Here is a 20,704-nt window from a genome sequence, read left to right on the forward strand (position 1 = left end):
ACTATGATCGATCATCTTGTCCAAGATGAACGCTTGCTGAAACTCCAATGTAGAAATTTACTTTAGGACTTTTTAATTTACACCAACTAAACAATAGATTTTTAATTCATCAAGTTTAAAAACAATTATAAAGAAACTATAACATTATTTGAGAATTTTATTCAAAGTAAAGTGAAGAAGAATTATGATGTTATTTATCGCATGTCATAGGATTGTTGTTTATTTAGGAATTTTGGTAAAGTAACTAAAGTAAAGGTTATTTGTAAAGCGCTTTAACAATCAAAAACAATACAGTTTAAATATATACTTTTAAAGATCAAGACACATAAGACAAACCGAGGAGTCCCAGAAGATCAGCGAAAAGCCTGCACAAATGAGAATGTCTTAAGATGTTTCTTGAAGGAGTCAGTAGAGTCCACTAACTATGTAAGGTGGAGCTTGACCATGAATAGCTCTAAAAGTAGGAACCAGACTTAAGGATTGGGAAATGCGAGTTCTTCTACTAGAGCGGCTCAGAATTCTCGCTGAAGAGTTTTGAGTCCAAGATAGACGGTCATTCTCCCAAGAAACGACTAGACTAAGTTGCTACAATGACTGAGACGGTTAATGACCAAAATCTTTACGCAAAATCCTCAGTAGATAATCAATCTAGCTGGAGGTTGTCACATAGAGGTACCAAAGAAAAATCTCAAGAGCTGCATGGGTGTCCCAGGTGGACCAGTCCTGCCGATCCATTCTATCATCTGTTCTCGCAAACATAATTTTGATCCCAAAGTTCTCCACTGGAGTTCCGGCAGAAGTGACTTCCACTTGAGATTATTTTCAAACAAGTTCAATTTGAAAGTATGAACATGAAGAACAAGGGTATCACCAGACTACCATGAAGCACATCGACACATGATTGGTAAAACAATAGGATTGTTTATTAAAAGCTGATAATATCATATGGTTGCAGTTTCATTATCAGATTTCAAGTACAAAACAAGGCATGATTGATTTTTCTTTTTTAAATGTGATGGGTCTGCGCACAACAACACCCTAAATCAGAACCTAGAACTAGTAAGGATGATTCCTCGATCAATGCACTTCAACTTGAAGCAGGGACGCGATCAGTCTTGACAGAAACATTCAAGTTGTGAAATTATCTCGAATGGAGAAAACACGATTAACAAAAATACAAAGCATTCATTTCTAGTTAGTTTCATAATATATATTATGTTGTGATGCTTGAAACAATTTACACAAACAATTAAGGAAGCGCACATGGATGGTGTGTCACGAACAATGTAAACCTAGAGCTGCATTTCTGAAGGAGAATGGGCCAGTTTTGAGATCGGGAGGCACGTCTGTAATAACAATTGGTGGCGTAAGGAACAATAGAAGGATCTGCCTGCTACGGGAAGATCCAAGCACTGTTTCACGGACGTAAATCTGAGACAAAATCTGGTGTGTTTTATAGCGAAAACTACAACGAGCAGGTTTCAAACTTTAAGTCAGGATGATAGAGGAGGCATGTGAAGATACTTGCAACATGCACTCAAGTGGTCCAATCGAAACCAATCCCTCAAAAAAGGTTTCAACACACGCCCCGGGATCGAGTTCAACTCATCCCCGAAACGCAACTTAAGTCAAGTCCAGTTAAGATAAATCAAGCCAAGAATCAGTGGTGCTGCGACTCTTCCAGTAGTTCATCACACATACTGTTTCTTCTGGGCCTGCGAGGCCAGGTCTTTGGCTTTGTCTTTAGCTGCCAGAGCCGTCTCTCTCGCTCGCTCCGTTGCCGTGCCTGTCAGAGTTCTGGGCGTCTCGCCTGCAATCGCGAGCAAAACAACAAAGTAGGAATGAGGATCAAACTGTGAAGCTCAACCGTCTATTAACCAGTTTCAAACATTCATACCTTGCATTTTGGCCAGCACATACTGAAATCCTTTCATGGTCTTTGTTACACTCTTCTTAAACCTGGCGAGACCAAACTCCTGAACAAACAGAAGGTAAAAACATGACGTTAAACTGAGTGTATTAAGCAGCTGAAAACTTTCCAAATATATCCGCCTGACCCCGAGCTTACGTAACGGCACACATCTGATCTACTGACCTGGATTCCCCGAGAGAGCCCGTAGACGTTAGAAGCGATCCAAGCCTCTCTTTTGATCTCGGTCCAGCTGCCATTTTCAGGATTCATTCTGTACTCGCATCGCTCTTCCACGGACTAATAACCAGAGCAAACAGAAGAATCAACACAATGAAGAGTTTGATACGGAGCCCTTAAAGGGACATGGATAGATTTCGGGAAATTAAAAAAGGTCTTTAGAAGTTAAAATATGATCTTGAAAAGTTTAAAAGGTTTAAAAAGGTTGAGGAATTCCCTTCTCTTGATCTTTTTTTTTTATAGCAAAACCTCTTTTTGAGACCATTTCATTTTTGGCTACCGAGAGCCTCCGTAGATTGTCACAAGTATAACAAGAAATCTCACTTGACAATGGAGGACGACTTGCAAGACTCAAGAGCGATTCTTGATGTCCTCTTGCGGCTATTATCCGCTGGGGATGTCTCACTTATGCAAAAGTAATATATTTTCTGTAGAACCGATCGTGTTTCCTTGTACTTGAGGCGAAGTGAAAGTCAATTAAACTTCATTACGGAACACATTGAACTGGAAAGTCATTTGCTGCTTTTGTCGTAACGTAATTAAAAACGTATTTCTTTTACAGATCTTCTCAAGATCCTTTTTTTTTAAATCCATGTTACACTTCAGGGTTTTCCACTGAAATTAACTTGAAGATTCAATACCATGAGGCGGGCGTGGCTGATGTTCCATGTGAATGTGGTCATAATCTTCTTCTGGGGATCCACGATGGAGTCCTCGATGATGTAAGCAGAGCTCGCCATGTGCTTTGGAAGGTACCGCTCCATCCAGCGGGGCGCACGGCTCGTTTTGGTCAACAGGCGTCTGGAAATGAGGCAGTTGGACGGCGTCACCTCCCGGAAAATGATGTCCTCCGTCAACACGTGGTTGCTATAGTGATGAGAGACACAAGACAGGGAAGGTTAACGATTGGTTAAGATCTTAGACCACTAAACTTGGTTAAAACCTTAGAATGCACCACTTTAATGCATACAATACAGTTTATTTTAGTTCATCCCCCACAATATGGCAGCAACCGTCCATGTACTGTATGGATAGCAAATATGTACTTTTTTACAAAGTTAATATTGTAATCTTTTACTTTTGATTAAGCCATTTGTTCATTGTAAAACTACTTTACATGACAAATGAAACTACACCTGAAAAAAGCTTGTGTTTCAAGAAAACAAAGCAACTTTCAAAATGTTTAAACATCATCACACTACATCTCTCGATCATTCAGAAGATTTTGATTTAAAAGGATTTAAGCAGGGAAAAATGTTTTACTCCGACGATCAGATCCTTCTCTATAAGACCGTTGGTTGAAGCCCTGTTACATGTGTCGTCACGTTTGTCTTTTGGACTCACAGGTTCAAAAAGCTGCTCTCCAACTTTTGTCAAGAAATGTCATGTTTCAGAATGAGCTGATATATGGTGGGACAGACTCTTTATAACGCTTGGTCTGTGAAAATAACTTTTGTATATTGAATTTAAAAGGCTACGAATTAAACACATATTGAAACATTGAAATTAATAATTAATTAAAATATATATATATATACTGTAACTCAAAGATAAAAAATTCACTCACCTGTAGGGGTTTGGATATCGTTGCCAGAAGGCAAGGCAAACTTGGTCCCAGGTGCTTTTCAGCAAACCTGTGTTGCAGAAGTACTTCACCATTGTTCCCTCTGTTTACCCTGTTAATGAATTATGGACAAGAAGAAGGTCACTTAGGTAATGCAGATATTAATTTCACGGAAGCAGCCATGCTGACGCGTTCAAGATTCATTTTACAGTTTATTTAAATTCTAATAAAAATTAACAGGGCTACAACATATACATTTAATAACATGTTTTGATTCATATAATTGTCTTGTTTTTTTCAATTAATTGTAATCAATAATTCGAGCAATGGTACTCGTTTTTTGTTCTTTTTTCAAATACTGTATGATGGTTTATTTTACGTTTCACTGTAAAACAGGGTGCAAACACACATTTTCTGGCAGAAATACCCCCCTGTACACCTGTGTAGACCAGGGGTGGGCAATTCAATTTACTAGGGAGGCACATTATAAACTGTGGCTGTTATCCAGGCAGTCAAGCCAAAAGAAAAAATGAACAAAAAAATAATAAGATACGAAAAATAACAAACTTAAAATAATAATTAATACAAGAACACCTTAAGTCTTCATTTTATTTTATGTAGCATCAATAGAATGCAAAAAAGGGCATTAATGCCATAACATACAGTAAGTCATGTGAAATTTCACTTTATGTGGCTTTAATAAACCCTAAAGGGGAGAAAACGGTTAAAAAAAAAAAAATCTTTAACAAGCAATATGTAGAGTTGAATAAGTAATGACATTGTAGAATAAACACCATAAACATTTGTAAATAGTTAGTTTTATAGCATTATTTTGACCTCATGTCTACCTTTCATAACAACTCTATAAAACAAGGGGCACATTTTTCAAAATAAAAACAATTCCGGGGCAGAATATTTTAAACAGAATGCCCTGCGTCATCAGATTCCATTTGAATAATGGAAGATAAGAAGTCACTGAAGTCTTTCAAGAACACCGCCGCAGGACCAGGCGGGCGGTAGATTGACACACAATAGAAAGGTCTTGTAGAACCAACCAAGATCACCTGAGACTCAAAATAAGTGAATTCCTGAGTCTGAATCACTTTGCAAGAACAACTCTCCCTAAAAACTGTAGCAAGACCAACCCCACGACCAGAGAGGCGAGGCTTCCCCAGGACAGCGCTCCCTATTGGACAGACTTCGTTCAGATGAATAAACTCTTCTTCTCTCTGCCAAGTCTTAGAAAGACATAATAAATCCATATGAACTCTTGTGAAAAGATCATTAAGAAATTAAGCATTAATGGATATTCAATATCAATATTGATATCAATATATTATTATTATTGAATATCCGGAAGTGTAGTTGTTTCTACTTCCTGCTTCGCCTCCCCGTGGTGATAAGCAATAGGAAAAAAATAAAATAACAAATGAAAGTTCAACTTCTGTTTGGCCATGTTCTTGTGTCAACAGTTACTACGGTTTGAACATTAACAGAAAACAAACGCCACGTTCAGAGCCAACGTCAAATAAACAAACCGTTAGGGCTTTATATCTGTCAGCGAGAAAACGGCCATTTAAATTTAAAGTGAGGGACAATTTCGAATTATTTACGAGTTAATAAAGTCGAAATGGTAAGAATTGTTGAATGGAAAGTGTCGCATCTGTCACGTTCGCAGCTCCAGAGCTAGCATTAGCAACTTAGCAACCCTAATGGATGAAAACAAAGCGCGGCACTACTATGAACCTCATAAACAAAACAGTATTATGGAGTTTATCTTCATAAACAGTTACCTGTGTCATGACAAAAGTCAGAAAAGAAGTTAAATCCACGACATTCGTCTGTAGTTCCGTTACCTGCAGCTGATACCCAGCGTGACCAAGGAAGGAAGAAGGTCAAACTCACACGTCACATCCGGCGGAGAGCAGGAACCGTCGCGGTGACACTAGACGGTCGCTAGAGGGCGGCAGAGGACCTCAACAAGCACCCAATGCTGGTCCACCTGCAGAATATTTTCATTTAAAAATCTCATTGAGGAAAGAAAAAAAATGATCAAAAATTCATTTTTTCTTAACTGGCTCTGCTCCGAATTCCATACAGCTCACAGATGTGGTAGAGCAAATGTAGATGGTTTCTCTTTACAATCTGCCAGAAATGGTAACATAGATTTTACACATGAAAAAAAAACCCAAAGAGTTGGATAAAGCCTGAGGCAGGATATGGTTATATTAATCTACAGCACATGAAAGACGAGAGAAAGCCATGAAATCAACCACGTGGGTGTTAAGAACAGGGGATTTCTTCAGACCCAGTAGGCATCCATCTGCGTCTGCTCAACCCTCACGTACAGCTTTTTATCTCAATGTATGTCACCTGTGGTTTCACTTGTTGATAGCATATCTTGGCGGGAAAGAAAAAAAAAATCTATGGCGGCAGTGTTTTTTTTTTTTTTTTTAATTCCCATAGAAATATTCACAACATTTCCAGTCCATGCTTGGAACGAATGGTTGTGTAGCGTTTCTTTTTAAGCTTACAACCCCCTCTTATCCATATATTCATGCAAACTATTTGTTTAAATACAGTATTTTCATTATTTTATCACGTAATAAAATTGTGATACAGAATGGTACGTTTTTAACTATATAAAAAGAATGAACTTATCTGAGTTTTGTGTCGTTACACACTACAATTAATTTTATTTTACAATATTTTCTTTAGCGTCATTTATTTTGATGCTTCGATCATTGCAGCACTTAAGGAGTTAACACTGAATCTCTTGGCATTTCCATTCAATCCAAAATCTGCCTTCTGTTTTAAACATGAGGTTCAGAATAAGACCCTTCCAGTCCATGTGTCCCCCAACATTATCGGCTTCAGTTCCCCACACAATAAAAACGAGCCCTGAGACAAAACTTCATGACGTGTAATCAGACAAGAGAAAATGTCAAAGAAAACAGAAATGTCATAGTATGACTGTTTACCGTCACATTTTATGACCCGGATACTTTGACAAGTATCGATAAGCCTCAGGTTGCTGACATTTGCAACGGAGTCGCTTTTCATCATTAAAAAACCGATCCAGCCGCAGGCATATATACATGAAAACACATTATGCAACAGACCCAGATAAACGCACAACCACGATACACAAAGAGAACAACATTATCGACAATTACGGAGAACGGATCACAACATGCACATCTTTCGAGTCCTCGGAGAAAAATAAGAAAAGGCAAGATTACTGTACATTCACTGAACGGATTCACATCGACTTCTGTGAATTAGCCTTAAAAAGAATAATTAAAGTGCTATTACTTTCATCAACAAGGATGAAAAACCTTTTAGAGCATTTTCTTTTGAATACATTTAATTTGTAAACTTTGCACTTAAATGGTGGTGTACCTTGATCCCTTAATGAATTGTGACAACCTCATTGAAACATATTTCCCAAGTATTCTTATTTCTCTAATATATATAGTTAGAGGTATAATTTGTGATTATGTTTAGGACTGTTGTTGCAATTCACAAAATCAACATTCTTGAGAGTTTTTAACTCTATGATTACTTCGCAGTTGTTGTTTTATTTTTTTATTACAAAAGTTTCTTAGTATATTGAAGGAAGGGGAAGATATTCATTTAATTCATCTGCCATTTTTTTTTTTTTGCACTTACAACGGCAGAGAGCAACAGTCAGATGCTTAATTTTGAATGGAAGACTCATAAATAGAGGAGGAAGCCACCTTTAAATATCCATCCTCTGTGACTTGATTTATTGAGGTAATGCAATGACTAACATAAATCCAAGTGATCAATATTTGATTAAAATCATACAGGAAGCCAGTAAAAATGCATAACCAAAAAGGTTGACAGAAGACCCTCAAACAATGGAGAATGAATGGGGAGAATTGACATTTTCTTTTAATGTAAACATGATTATTTATTATGTTTCAGTAAGTAAGTACGTTTTATTTGTGAACTTTCCTCTTGCAACGATGATATGGCTCCACCCGGCGAACATTAATGCTCCTGATACAGCTGCTAGGAAAGATGTCGATTTCTTTAAAGGGCAACAAACATGAAAACCCAACTCTCCTGACTCACTCCCATGTTTCAAATGTTAAAGTCTTCCTCTACAAGATACAGTAAGTCCCTCATCATGACCCTGTTTTGAAGTTATTATTTATAAAGTTCTCCGCCATCTGATATCATGGCGAATGAGGGGTTACAAGAGTCCATTATGACCTTCACTCCTCCTGAAGCCAGCTGTAATCACACCCCGCTTTGTTTATACAACGAGTCCCTTGGAGGTGAAGACTTCCGGGATTAATGACATGCGGTGACAAACACAACAAGTGATGCTTGACCAATCACAGCAGAGTGGGTGTTGTTATGGTAAACAAGATTTCATCTCCAGAAAAAGGAAGCGTTTTTAAGAAGGCGGGACTTAAGCACATTTCCAATATAAATATTGGAGTTTTGTACAAACACTTAAATCAACACATTAGTTGCCCTTTAAGTCTTTTAACCCTTACAAACTTAACAATATTGTCAATAAAATAAAATAAAAATGAATTTTTAAATTATATAAAAAAATATTTTAACAGTTTTTAGTATATCCTTATTGTCAATCATGAAACAAAAAATAAATAAAGTTCAAACAAAAATACAGTATAATTATATGTATTAATCCAACCTCTTTAGTAGAAAAAATATCCAAGTTTGATTTAAGAATGGAAAACAGATGTATGACATCAAACCTCAGGGAAGAATAACTTTCGGGGGAAATTAATACCAATACAAAAAAAGGTGTATTCCATTAAAGTAATAAACAAAACATCATCATAAAACAGTTTTTCAGGGTTTCCTTTTGAAATAAATATCACCTAAGCTTTGTTCTTTCAAACATGTATCTTGTTATTCCATACATTTTTGTACAAGTCAAACACAAAAAGAATATTCTCAGTCTTCGAAAGCGTCGTAAATCTCACACGGCAGTCGGTGCATGTCTACTGTGGCGTCCGTTCAGAGTCATGCCTCGAAAGGATCGAGTCCGAAACGAACCCTCGGGATGAAAGGCGTCCGGTTTATCCTCGCAACGGAACACCATCAGGAAGCCGTTCCTGTAGTTTTTATTCATCCATCCGTAGAGGAGCGGGTTTGTGAAGGTGGAGCACATGGCTACGATGTGAAACACCGTGTAGATCAGTTTGTACTCCTTGAATCTGAGCACCAGGTCCAGGTCGCTCGCCAGCTGGAAGACGTGGAAGGGCAGCCAGCAGAAAGCGAAGACCACCACCATCAGGACCAACATCTTGGTGGTCTTCTTGCGACGGGTGATGTTGTCGTTGCGGTTCGACGGGCTGATGTGATTCTTGAGTTTGACGAAGATGCAAACGTAGGCGTAGCTGATCACGGCCAGAGGGATGATGTACTGCAGGAGAAGCATGGACAGGCTGTAGATGACTCCATCCCTGCCCGTCCCGTGAGGCCACCTCTCCGAGCAGACGGAAATATCCAGGTTGATGGACGGGATCTGTTCGTGGCGGTACTCTCTGAAGATCGCCAGCGGAGCCGCCAGAACGGCGGACAGGGTCCACGTCAGCGCCATGATGAGGAAGCTGGAGTGCCAGGTGAGACGGTGGCCCAGGTGGAAGACGATGAGGCGGTATCGTTCCAGGGCGATGACGGTCAGAGTCAGGATGGACACGTGCACGCTCAGGGCCTGGGAGAACGGCACCATGTGGCAAAGCACCGCGCCGAACTTCCACTCGTCCAGCAGGGTGTAGATCAGGGTGAAGGGCAGGCAGAGCGTGTCCACCAGGAGGTCCGCCAGAGCCAGGTTGGCGATGAAGAAGTTGGTGACCGTCCTCATGTTCCGGTAGCGCACGATCATGTAGATGACCAGGGAGTTTCCCGTCAGGCCGAGGAGGATGATGAGGGAATAGGCGGTGATCAGAGTGATCTGTACGCCGATGTGTTTGGTGATGTCCGTGTGGAAGCCGTGAAGGTGCAGGCTGTCGTTGAAGAGGATCCACCTCTCTGGGTCGGAAGCATCTCCATCGCCGGTGCTGTTGGACATGTCTGGAGGGCTCATTGTATCGCTTTGAGCTGGAAATGTAGAAGGAAATAAATGTCGTTATAAATCATCGAGTACACACAACAACAGGAACTGTGATGGATGGATGGATGGATGGATGGATGGGTTGGTGAGTGAGTGAGTGAGTGAGTGGGTGGGTGAGTGAGTGAGTGAGTGAGTGAGTGAGTGAGTGAGTGAGTGAGTGAGTGAGTGAGTGAGTGAGTGAGTGAGTGAGTGAGTGAGTGAGTGAGTGAGTGAGTGAGTGAGTGAGTGAGTGAGTGAGTGAGTGAGTGAGTGAGTGAGTGAGTGGGTGGGTGAGTGAGTGAGTGAGTGAGTGAGTGAGTGAGTGAGTGAGTGAGTGAGTGAGTGAGTGAGTGAGTGAGTGAGTGAGTGAGTGAGTGAGTGAGTGAGTGAGTGAGTGAGTGAGTGAGTGAGTGAGTGAGTGAGTGAGTGAGTGAGTGAGTGAGTGAGTGAGTGAGTGAGTGAGTGAGTGAGTGAGTGAGTGAGTGAGTGAGTGGATGGATGGATGGATGGATGGATGGATGGATGGATGGATGGATGGATGGATGGATGGATGGATGGATGGATGGATGGATGGATGGATGGATGGATGGATGAGTGGATGGATGAATCAGCAATTCCTTTGCTCTATTCAGTCAATTTTTTTTTCTTCACAGACATGGTAGTTCTTACTTATCTTTCATAAATCCTAGAGAATCTTCCAAACACCACTAAAATCTATTTAACGACGACAGTTAGTAGAAAAGCAGTCATATCGTGCAGCCCCCCTCCAAGCAGCTTGTTGTTGTGAATTCCACTAAAAATAATTGGACTTAATAAGTTAACTGTTCCTTCAACTGAGAAACATCTTTTCTGAAAATGATGTCACAAGACAATTTGGATCTTATAATCCATGCGTTTGTGTCTCCTTGTTTAGACTATTGTAACAGTATTATGGTGTCTAAACAAGAAGGATCTGTCTCACCTGCGGTTAATACAAAACTTTGCAGCGACAATTCTGAGCCGCTCTAGTAGAAGAACTCACATTTCCCTGAACCTTAAAACTCTGGCTGCCAGTTTCTTTCAGGATCCATTTTTTAAAATCTGGTTCTTACTTTCAGAGCTATTCATGAGTAAGAAACAGAGCAAGATTTTTGTAATCAGGTCGCACAATTGATACATTTTAAAAAAGGAAAAAAAGTCTGTGCGACAATTTTGTCTTCCAACCAACACCGAAACGAACCATAGATTTTTTTCTTATTCCCTAACTACTGTGGATTTTATCGAAAATAATAAGACTTTTCAGCTACACTTCCATTATAATGACCAGCGAACACAGACTGCAGGGCAAAATAAGATGAAAAAATGACCATAAGAGAAAATCGTGCATTTGTAAGAGTTGTGAGGGAGTTAGGACTTTTATATTCATGTTTATATTCACTTTATAAAGTGTTATAAGTGGGGGACTTAATGCTTTATGGAAACCAGAATTCATGATGTTTTATAATTAATAAAAAAAAACATATTTTCAGAATGTATTCCACCTTTTTGTTCACCTCTTATAAACCTTGTCATAAGTTGTCATACATGACTTTAAACCATAGCCTCATCTCTACAACCTTTGTAAATATATCACGTCTCATGAATGTATTTAAAATGTATACAACATATTCATAAAAAGTTTGACCGAAAAGTTGAATGTTTGGAGAAAATATTTATCTTTTAAAAACTTAATTGAACTCTCTTATCTTAGGAAAGATTAGTTATAGTTCGCCATAACAAACACTTTCCAAAGCTAATAGAAAGAAGTTGAGGCAGAATGACATTTTTATTGTGTAGTTAATTAGACACCGGGGAAGTCAAATAGGAAATGTTCATTAGAAACACTTTTCTTTCATCACATCTTTCCCCTCGGCAGCACAAAAGGAGGCAGAATGAATATCGGTGCATTGTAATTAAACGGTTGCTGCGTCATATTTTTTGGCGGCTGTAAAGGGTATGAACTGTCAGTCCAATATTAGGCCGACGTCTCTCTTGATGAAACCAGGGAACAGGATAACAGAGGGTGTGCGTGTGACAAATCCTCGGAGCAACTGGTAAATGGAATTTTTTTCGGAAGTTTGTGAGGATCAACAGGAACGAAATGTTTATGTTGAGCAAGTCGAAGACAACCTTCAGAGTCAGAGGGTACCTTATTCAAATGGTCACTTTTGCCTTCATGGTTTAAGATAAGTAATGACTTTGTATTCACTTCAGTTATATGTATATATGAGGAAGGAAGATGTGTTGATATTGTAGCAGCTGAACCAAAATTCATCAGAATAACAACTGATTATGAGTTGCAAGGTTAGTACGTTTTGTCCTGAAAGATATACAACAGTAGATTCACACGTCATGAGAGAAATAAAGTACGTTCTTGAACATCACAAAGACACAATGCCCGTCTTAAAGACTGCAGCTCCTACGTGCGTCACATATATAATGCTGTCACATAAGTGCGTCTTCACCTACGAACATTTTTCTTAAAACATTTCTATTGATTTTCACTCCAGCAGCAGAGGGCACTACTGAATACAAAGGCGTCAGGTTTTCTTTTTTCTTTGTAGAAAACTGACTCTTAATTTGTCAAGTTTCTTCTTTCTGATTATGACCTGTCAATTTTCTACTTGCACACAAATGTGTAATTTGAACTTGCTTTGCGCTCGATTTATTTCTCAATCCAACGAAGCACCATGATGATTTGTTTGAGATTGTCCCAGAGGGAAATTTGAAGTGGAAAATTACAGAGAAGCACTGCACAGTGTTGGGGACACATTTCTGTCTGTTTGTGACTATAAAAACTTTTTTTTTCTCACATTTTTGCAGATGCGGCCAAACTTCGAGTGCTCCCAGCTAACGCTGTGATCCATGACGGAGCTCATAAAAAGAGCTCCAGAGGACAAGTGTGAATGGGCAACATGGTGATACACAAATGCTCGTTTTCCACAAAAAATCTGATGTTCTAACTCATTAGTTGCATATTTTTCCCCTGGGCATGTTGTGACCCCCCTCCACGTGATCAACCACCCTAGTTACACAGCTTCACATCCCAATTCCTACTTCTGAATCTGCAATATTCCCAACCCTGCCTTTCATTTCCTTCTTCACTTAAACTCTTCACACCCCTAACCCTCCTGTAACTTTACTCTTCCTCTTGCCTCCCACTCATTCGTCTGCTTCGACTGACTTTCATTACTTTTTCTTTCCTTCTACTCCTCCTCGCTCTCACTTCAAGTGCGGAATATTCATATCAAATTAAAGCTAAACTTCATTTCAGTGCTTATATTTTATCGACCAAAAATCGGATGTTATTTCTTTTATGTCTTTAGAACAGGGATTAATGAAATCCTTGCACAGTAGCTTGAACTGGGGGGTTCCCTATTACAGACACAACAGTATGTGCATCATACAATATTTATATATATATATATATTTATTTTTTTCCTGCAGTGGTTGTAGGAGAACAGAATATTCTGCAACATTAAATCTGGTCATAGTCCAATCAGGGATGTATTGTGCAGGAGAGTAAGAAGCACTATTTACTCTTGATTGAGCGTATATAATGTTGGGCGAGATAAATGAATGTAATATGAAAAAAAAAAGATAAAGATACATTTTTGATGAACATTATACTATGCTACATCATTTTAAATACATAGAGACAATGCTGTACATAATAATCATGATTCAACCCTGTGAGTTTTACAAAGAGAGTGTTTCTTTCAGTAACATCAGTGGATGACATCACTCAAATGCTTGCCGGAGACAAGGTCTCAAGCAGGTCCAACAAAATTTGATAGGATGCTGGCTGCAGTCATTATGATATATTTAATTTTGGAACAGTTATGACTCAGTCGAGATTTCTATCTATTTTTTTAAACGATGCTCTTCCCTATGTCACTTTGAGAGACAGTAAGCATCACATGACCACCAAATTGGAAACAGTGGGTCACAGCTAAAAGTTTCGGGGGAGATAAAACCGTCTCAACGATACTCTTTGTATTCTTTCATGATCAAATGAAGTATTCGATGATTCTGAGTCCACTGTAGTTACACTATACTGACACAGAGGGAGCCAAAGATTATAGTTTAACTCTTACATATTGCTGCTTTAATTGATTTATACTTGATATAGTATTGTTTTTTTAGATTATATATGTAAGTGCGGTCAAAAACACAAAAGGGCGTAAATTGTTTGGCACTTTTGGTCAGGGACTGACTTTACCATAAGTCTAATTGCAATTTCATCCACCAACCTCAGTTATTACTGTCGTTACGTCCATCCTAACTTACTTATCGTAGCATATTCACTGACCATCTTTTTTTTTGTAGGTCACGATGTCAACATCAAAATGAATCTACTTTTAATTTTGTGCCACATACAATGACTTAACTGGCCAGGTTTGGCCAAAGGTCCTCGGGTTTGGCAGATCTGATATCTTGTCTTACACAATATAAATGGGTTGTTCCTGGTGATTGAAAAGATGGAAATTGATCTGTTTCATAGCATGGACCACACATACAAATATAGAAACCCCATTAGTGCCCAGCAACGAGGAAACAACGACACATTGCACCTTGAAATAGAAGAAAAAAAAAAAAAGTCCTCAATAAAATCAGTCTCAATTTGCTGGTTTTACGATGATGGCAATGAACTCATAAAGATGCATGGCCAGACACTGGCTGCACAAACGTGCACGCATGTGTACCAAACCGTGCACGATTCTTCGCCCCGTCAAACTAAAATATGAAAACAAATAGTTGTTATTTTTTTTTCCTTTTTTAATCCCAATTTCTGCCGCGTCCATGGACAGGCTAGAGTCGCCAGACGCCGTTCGTGCGTAATTCCTCTCCATTCGTCAAACACGCGGAATAGTGGATTCGATGGCAGGAGATCCAAACATTTTCTTTTTCAATATAAACAGCTGAAGATATAATATTTAAATATATGCAACAGTTTTATTGACATCTAGTCCGATTCGCTAATAGTTGTGTCAGACACAAGAGCGAAAGCTTTACGCTTTAACCGCGCTTCAAACAGGGAGATCTAAATTAAATATAAATCACACGTAAAGACGGGAAAATAGGATTTAAAAAACCTACCTTATTTCCTCTTATATCTCCTGGTTTTTAATGCAAGACAGGCGTGAAACAAGAGCGAGAAGCTGTGGCTCCTCCCAAGCCGGAGCACCGGTGCGCATCTTGTGGCTCGACTGAGCAGGTTCTGAAGTCAACATGGATCAGGGTCAGGAGGACGGATTCGGTCTTATATGGGACTCATCTCCAACTTTTAATGCCATTTCAATTTAGGGACTCTAAGAAGCACAAAATATATTTTATTTTTTCCCTTAGTTTTTTGTGTTTATTTATCTTTAACGTCAATTCTAGTGACTTGAATTTTGATAGTTTTAACTTTGTATTTGATGTTATGTCATCAAACTTAAAAAAAATAAATAATAATAAGAGTTATTCTTTGAAATCGGTGTCTTTAATTTTTCATCTTGCGCAGTGGTTTCTAATCCCTGGTCCAGGAGCTGGTACTGGTCAGTGAGGCATGTGTTAAAAGCCGCACAGAAAGAAATATTTAATTCACACGGATTCCGTTCTTTAAATTATTAGTGTCTGAAAATAAACCTGTGAAAAGGATTCAAAGCAAACTCTTTATATCAGATCATCTTTATATAGATCATCTTGTTGCAGAAAAAAACAGTTTAGAGTTCCTGCTGATTCAGCATTATGGTGAGATGACGGGACATTAAACCGGTCCTTGGTTAAAAATATATATATTTAGGTTGAGGACCCATGACACAAGCCAAGATCATCGTGTTTTTAGAAAATTTAGAAAATTGTAACTATTTCTGTAAAATAATCACTCAAGTTGATGCGAAAAAAAGGGAAGAAAAGTTTGTTATCTGAATACAGAATTATGTTTACATTCTTCAGAATTGATAAAAATACAATGCAGTATAATTGGAAAAGAATAAAGGTATTATCATAATTCTAAAGCTTACTCAGTTAAGTTTATGGACTAGCTTAGTTAAAGTACAGAATTGATATTTAATTGTTAGTTATAGAAAACACCCCTATGTGTTACATGGTGGTAAGGTTAAGATTAAAGGGCAACTAAAGTGTTGATTCAAGTGTCTCTTAAACAGATGTTGGACTTTATTGTATCATCAGTGTGTCTGTTTTTACAAAACTCTCTTTTCACTGATATATTTACATTAGTAAATGTGCTTAAGCACTTTAACTACACACACTTGATTGGTCAAGCATCAAGGTTTGTCACCACGCTGCATCAATCCGAGAAGTCTCCACCTCCAAGGGATTCGTTGTATAAACAAAGTGAGGTGTAATTACAGCTGCCTGGAGGATGAGTGAAGCCATTATTATATCATAATGGACTCCGCACTCATAACCTCTCGTTCGCTGAGATTTTCGACAGGTGAGAACTTTATAAAGTAATAACTTCAATACATCATCATGAGGTACTTACTGCATCTTGGAACATGTAAGTGAGTCAGATGAGTTGGGTTTTACATTAGTTGCACTTTAACAGACCAACACAAACTGAAGTCACTTAGGAAATTACCATACAGTTATTTACATTTTAATACTTTCTATTCCCAGCTTTTATAGGTTAAGAGAGAGCTTAATCCGATCCCAGAATTACACACACACTTTTGAGTATCTTCGAATCAATAGCATTACAAATCAAAACCTCATATATGGTCGTAGACAAGATGCTTTTCAATAACCTAATTCAATTTCCCTCCTTTTCCCTCATGCTCTCTGCACTATCCACACTCAAGTCACACAGACATGGAATATTATGCTGTTTGAAACGATGTCAAACACATTTCTCTTGTTGAGGTCCCACTTGTGCCGGTGAAAATAGCAAAAGGCAGAAGAGCAGTGAACCACGTACAGGAGACCAGGACTCCTGGTGCACATGTCTGATCCACAGACAAGTTGTAGTTCTGTTGTCGTAGAAAAACTATCAATCATATCTTATTCTATATTTAAAACACACCAGACACACAGGAGTGGTCAACAGGGTTGACATGTGTTACTCCTAGAGTGATTCTCTAAGGTGGATGGAGCAGACTAGTCATAAATAAACAGAAGTACTTTAAAATAACATTGAAACATTTGTTATTTTCGCCGATTACTTAGCGAGGCCACTCATACCACTCATACCATATTGGACTGTTGGAGGAAACCAGAGAACAACAGATGGATCAAACAAACTCCATACAGAAAGGCTGCCTCAAGCTGCAACAGTTGCCTATAAAATGAGATATAATGTCATTCTTTGTACAGTCATGTGAATTTCAATCAAACCTCACATGGTCTATAATTGGATTTTAACAACTGAACTGATGAAACACAGTAAATGGTTTAATATTAAACCATTTAGAGTTATTTTTTTTATGATGTTATAAACAACCCGCCGAGATATATTTCATATAAACAGAGACTTTCAGGGCAGAAGGTTGTGGGAATGCATATGTCTGGAAGTCCCTCAGCTGTAAGTTGTCGTTCAACACCCGTGAACTGTGATATACATCAGCAAACTCCCTGTCGATGTTCAAGTTAAATGAAGCAAATCGTATAAACAAGGGCGTCAATATAGATCCTCATAACATACCGGAATCCTGAACGTTCATATCACACCATCTTCACATGTTTAGAGCTTAAAACTCAGTGAACGAGAGAACATTAAAGTGTAATCAATGAATAGAAAATGAACCCGAAACTCACGATCTTCATCAAAGAAAACTGAATAAATAAATAAATAAATAATAAACATTAATTTTTAATATTGCTGTGGTGAATTTTAACCGGGGTAAACTCATTAAGATTTTATTTATCTTTATTTATCACCTCAAGGCCTCACATACAAAAAAGAGGGGAGGGGAAATAATTAGAAGGAATTAATTTCCTCTACTTAGATATCGGACCATTCTTTCCTTCACCGATGAGGATCAAACCCTTCAAGCCTATGAATGAATAGTAAGCCCAAAATTGAATTAAATGTTGATTTACTGTGCTGAAATAAAAAAAAAAAAGGTCTTTCAAACACTGAAAAATTGACAAACGGAAAGAAAGCAGATGAAAAATACAATGAAATAATCTGTAGTGAACTGTATTGATTGAAAAATGACCACAATATTAGCCTGAAATAGTCTGATGGTCATTTTATGAATAGATAACAAACAAAAGGTTTATTTCTTTTTGTGTGATTGTGTGTGACAATACCGAGTGTTTAAACCTTGTGGTGACTAAAACAACAAGCAAGTCAGTTGAAATTGTCTGCGAACAAGGTTGCCGGGTATAAATCCGGGGATACCACTAATTGTACTCAGTCAAGGTGAACTACAACCACAGAAAATATCCTTTGAACTCTTAAAAACGATCAATTGCCAGGTGCAGTTATTGGAGCACTTATCGACTTTAGCCCTGAGATTAGCCTCATTGATCAGGCTGCTACAGTTGTTCTCTACAATTACCAGAACCATCTCCAGCCTCCATCTGTACCAGTCTCTTTCTCAGCTGGAAAACAGCCCTTTTTTTCCCCACCCCTACAGCAAATCGTAGTCCAGTTTTAACTATAATTGTGCTGACTGGTTTAGAAACGCTGAAATATAGTAGGAAAAAAGTGTTTCATAACAATCATCTTAATTAGCCATCATGAAAAGACCCGTTTGGTCAAAGGTTCCTCCTCTGATCACAGCTTCCTTTCAGCTCTTCTGAAAGCTGGTTCCGATAATCCGATGACAAGATCACAGGCGTCCTTCTGTCGCGCAGCTCGCTCTGCACACACACAAAAAACATCGCTGTGATTGTACTTCCTGTCGGTTGTGAATATATTTCTCCTGCATGTATTCGGATGTGGGAGGGACGGCTCTTTCCACGTCTCAGTCTCCCCATATGACATGTGGTAATTGAGCCTGAAATCCTGGGAAAAGATGAGTGAATTCAACATATACAGTATATGAAAAGCAATTTATTTGACTACTGAATGAAACTGTTCATGAGATCCTGTCGTTTATACCGTTTTGTGTTTTTGCTGCATAAATATCTGCTGCTTGTATATCCATCTCACACTTCCAACTGTATCGACTCGATGATCAAAAACATATGTAAAGCCAACATAGATTGAAATGTCACAAACCATCTTCACACCGTTTTCCATATCATTGGACAGTCATTACTTTCTAACAGAATTAAATATGTCAATTTATTCCCAATTTCTCTCTGTGAGAGTCGTCTGCCAAATTCATTACTAGGGACTTTTGATTGATTTTCATTTCAGAGCAACACAAACTGTAAATGTCAGGCTCATTACACCCGCGTCACTTGTGGTTATAAATCATTAAAAGACTAAATTGGTCAATATTATCCTTTCGAACTGGACGTGAAGCTTATTGAGAGACTCCAGTTTATTATTGGTCCTTCTTAGTATTCTAGATTCCTCAATGTAAGACTTTTTTCGACTAAAAATCGAAGCGTAAATGCAACATATTTGACTTTTTTTTCACTCCTGCTGTTCAGTTTTTTTTAACTCAAAAACCATACATTTAAAATTAAACACACGTTAAAGTAAACATTTGGCCAGATCCAACTCCTGCAATATGGACTCATTAATATGTTTTACATCAACCATAAACGCAACAAACTGTTCCACAGAATCTAGTCAGCAGCTGCTCCACCTGGTCATCACTGTATTAATAAGTGACTGAGTAAACATCGATTCCAATATATGATCCAATTACATCGGACTATATGTTATCATGCCGGCTCTGAGAGTACTTCTGATGAAAATGACCCGGGCAAAGTCAACAAAGTAAGAATGCTGTGTACATTAATTGTAAGCATCCCTCAATATTTACCATATAAAGGCGGTTTTAAACCCGAAGACCTTCACGCAGACATGTAAATGATATATTAATTTGCGTGTGTTTTCATCTGATAAAAATAAACCGATGCGTCACAGGGAGGTCTGAGAGCAAAGGCAGATGAAATCGCACCGAGAGACAATCTTGATGTTTCTTTTTTTTTTTCTTCTGTGTAGAGTTTATTGCTTTCCACAAATGGTTCGCTTCGGTGCTCACAGGTCACGTCCGGCCTCCAAAACAAGGTCTTATAGTTTGATGAGACACGCAGATGAATTATGAATATGCAAGCTGGGAACGAATACATAAACCTTTATTTATTGATTTAATGTTTTAGTCAAAAGTTAATTTTAACTCTTGTAAATGCAAAACAATTGGTTGCTGCTGGGGAGATAATAAACAACATGAAACTATTATCAATATTTATATTGTTATTATATTTACACAGCAAGGAGGTTGCCAGTTCTGGAGGGAGGCGACTTGTGACCTTTCTGCATGGAGTTTGTATGTCCTCCCCCTGTTGTGTGTGTTTACTCCAGGAACTCCGCTTTCCTCCCACGCTTCAAAATCATACGGATGTTGATTGGGAACTTGGGGAAATAGTCAATATGGATACGTGTGTTTGAATGGTTGTGTGTCTTTGTGTGTCCTGTAACAGACTGGCTTCCTGTCCAGGGTGTTCCTCTACCTCTTGCCTATAGAAACTGGGATAGGCTCCAGCCCTCTGCAAACCCCATAGGGGAAATAAGCGGTAACAAATGGATGGATATATATACACTGAACTTTGAGTAGGCAAAATTGTGACACACTCAGATTCCTTCATATACTGATCCATCATTTTCCTTTTTTTTATTCCGATATGTCGCCCGTATCTTTTTCCTACGTGTCCAAATCCACTAATTCTCCCTCTCTTTCTCTCCAAATTTGTTGTCGCTCTCCCCTTTTACTAATTTGTGATCTTGTTCTTCCTTATCACT

At 38.4% G+C, this 20,704-nt stretch overlaps 2 protein-coding genes across 3 annotated transcripts; both read right to left on the reverse strand.

Moving 5' to 3' along the window:
• Positions 1-901: 901 nt before the first annotated feature.
• Positions 902-5,610, reverse strand: prelid1a (PRELI domain containing 1a). 2 transcript variants are annotated; one of them, XM_087799160.1, is made up of 6 exons: positions 5,507-5,610; positions 3,717-3,825; positions 2,791-3,016; positions 2,096-2,209; positions 1,898-1,976; positions 902-1,810 (listed from the first exon to the last, which is right to left on the reverse strand). In XM_087799160.1, exons 2-6 carry the CDS (start codon positions 3,806-3,808, stop codon positions 1,692-1,694), a joined length of 630 nt encoding a protein of 209 aa, XP_087655286.1. In that variant the 5' UTR covers positions 3,809-3,825; positions 5,507-5,610; the 3' UTR covers positions 902-1,691. The 2 variants fall into 2 exon arrangements, with proteins under 2 accessions (XP_087655286.1, XP_087655287.1); XM_087799161.1 differs by having other exon boundaries at positions 5,570-5,591.
• Positions 5,611-8,697: 3,087 nt separating this feature from the next.
• npy7r (neuropeptide Y receptor Y7) lies at positions 8,698-15,016 on the reverse strand. Its single transcript, XM_087799096.1, has 2 exons — positions 14,932-15,016; positions 8,698-9,821 (listed from the first exon to the last, which is right to left on the reverse strand). Exon 2 carries the CDS (start codon positions 9,805-9,807, stop codon positions 8,698-8,700), a length of 1,110 nt encoding a protein of 369 aa, XP_087655222.1. The 5' UTR covers positions 9,808-9,821; positions 14,932-15,016.
• Positions 15,017-20,704: the final 5,688 nt, after the last annotated feature.

This window comes from Callionymus lyra, chromosome 9 (assembly GCF_982586985.1).
Source record: "Callionymus lyra chromosome 9, fCalLyr1.hap1.1, whole genome shotgun sequence".
Taxonomy (NCBI): Eukaryota; Metazoa; Chordata; class Actinopteri; order Syngnathiformes; family Callionymidae; genus Callionymus; species Callionymus lyra.

Coding starts and splice junctions, on each gene's coding strand:
- prelid1a (XM_087799160.1), bottom strand. CDS start 3,808: ATGGTGAAGTACTTCTGCAACACAGGTTTGCTGAAAAGCACCTGGGAC. Junction 2,210..2,790: donor TCAGCCACGCCCGCCTCATG/GTATTGAATCTT, acceptor TCTGGTTATTAG/TCCGTGGAAGAGCGATGCGA. Junction 1,977..2,095: donor GGCTCTCTCGGGGAATCCAG/GTCAGTAGATCA, acceptor CTGTTTGTTCAG/GAGTTTGGTCTCGCCAGGTT.
- npy7r (XM_087799096.1), bottom strand. CDS start 9,807: ATGAGCCCTCCAGACATGTCCAACAGCACCGGCGATGGAGATGCTTCC.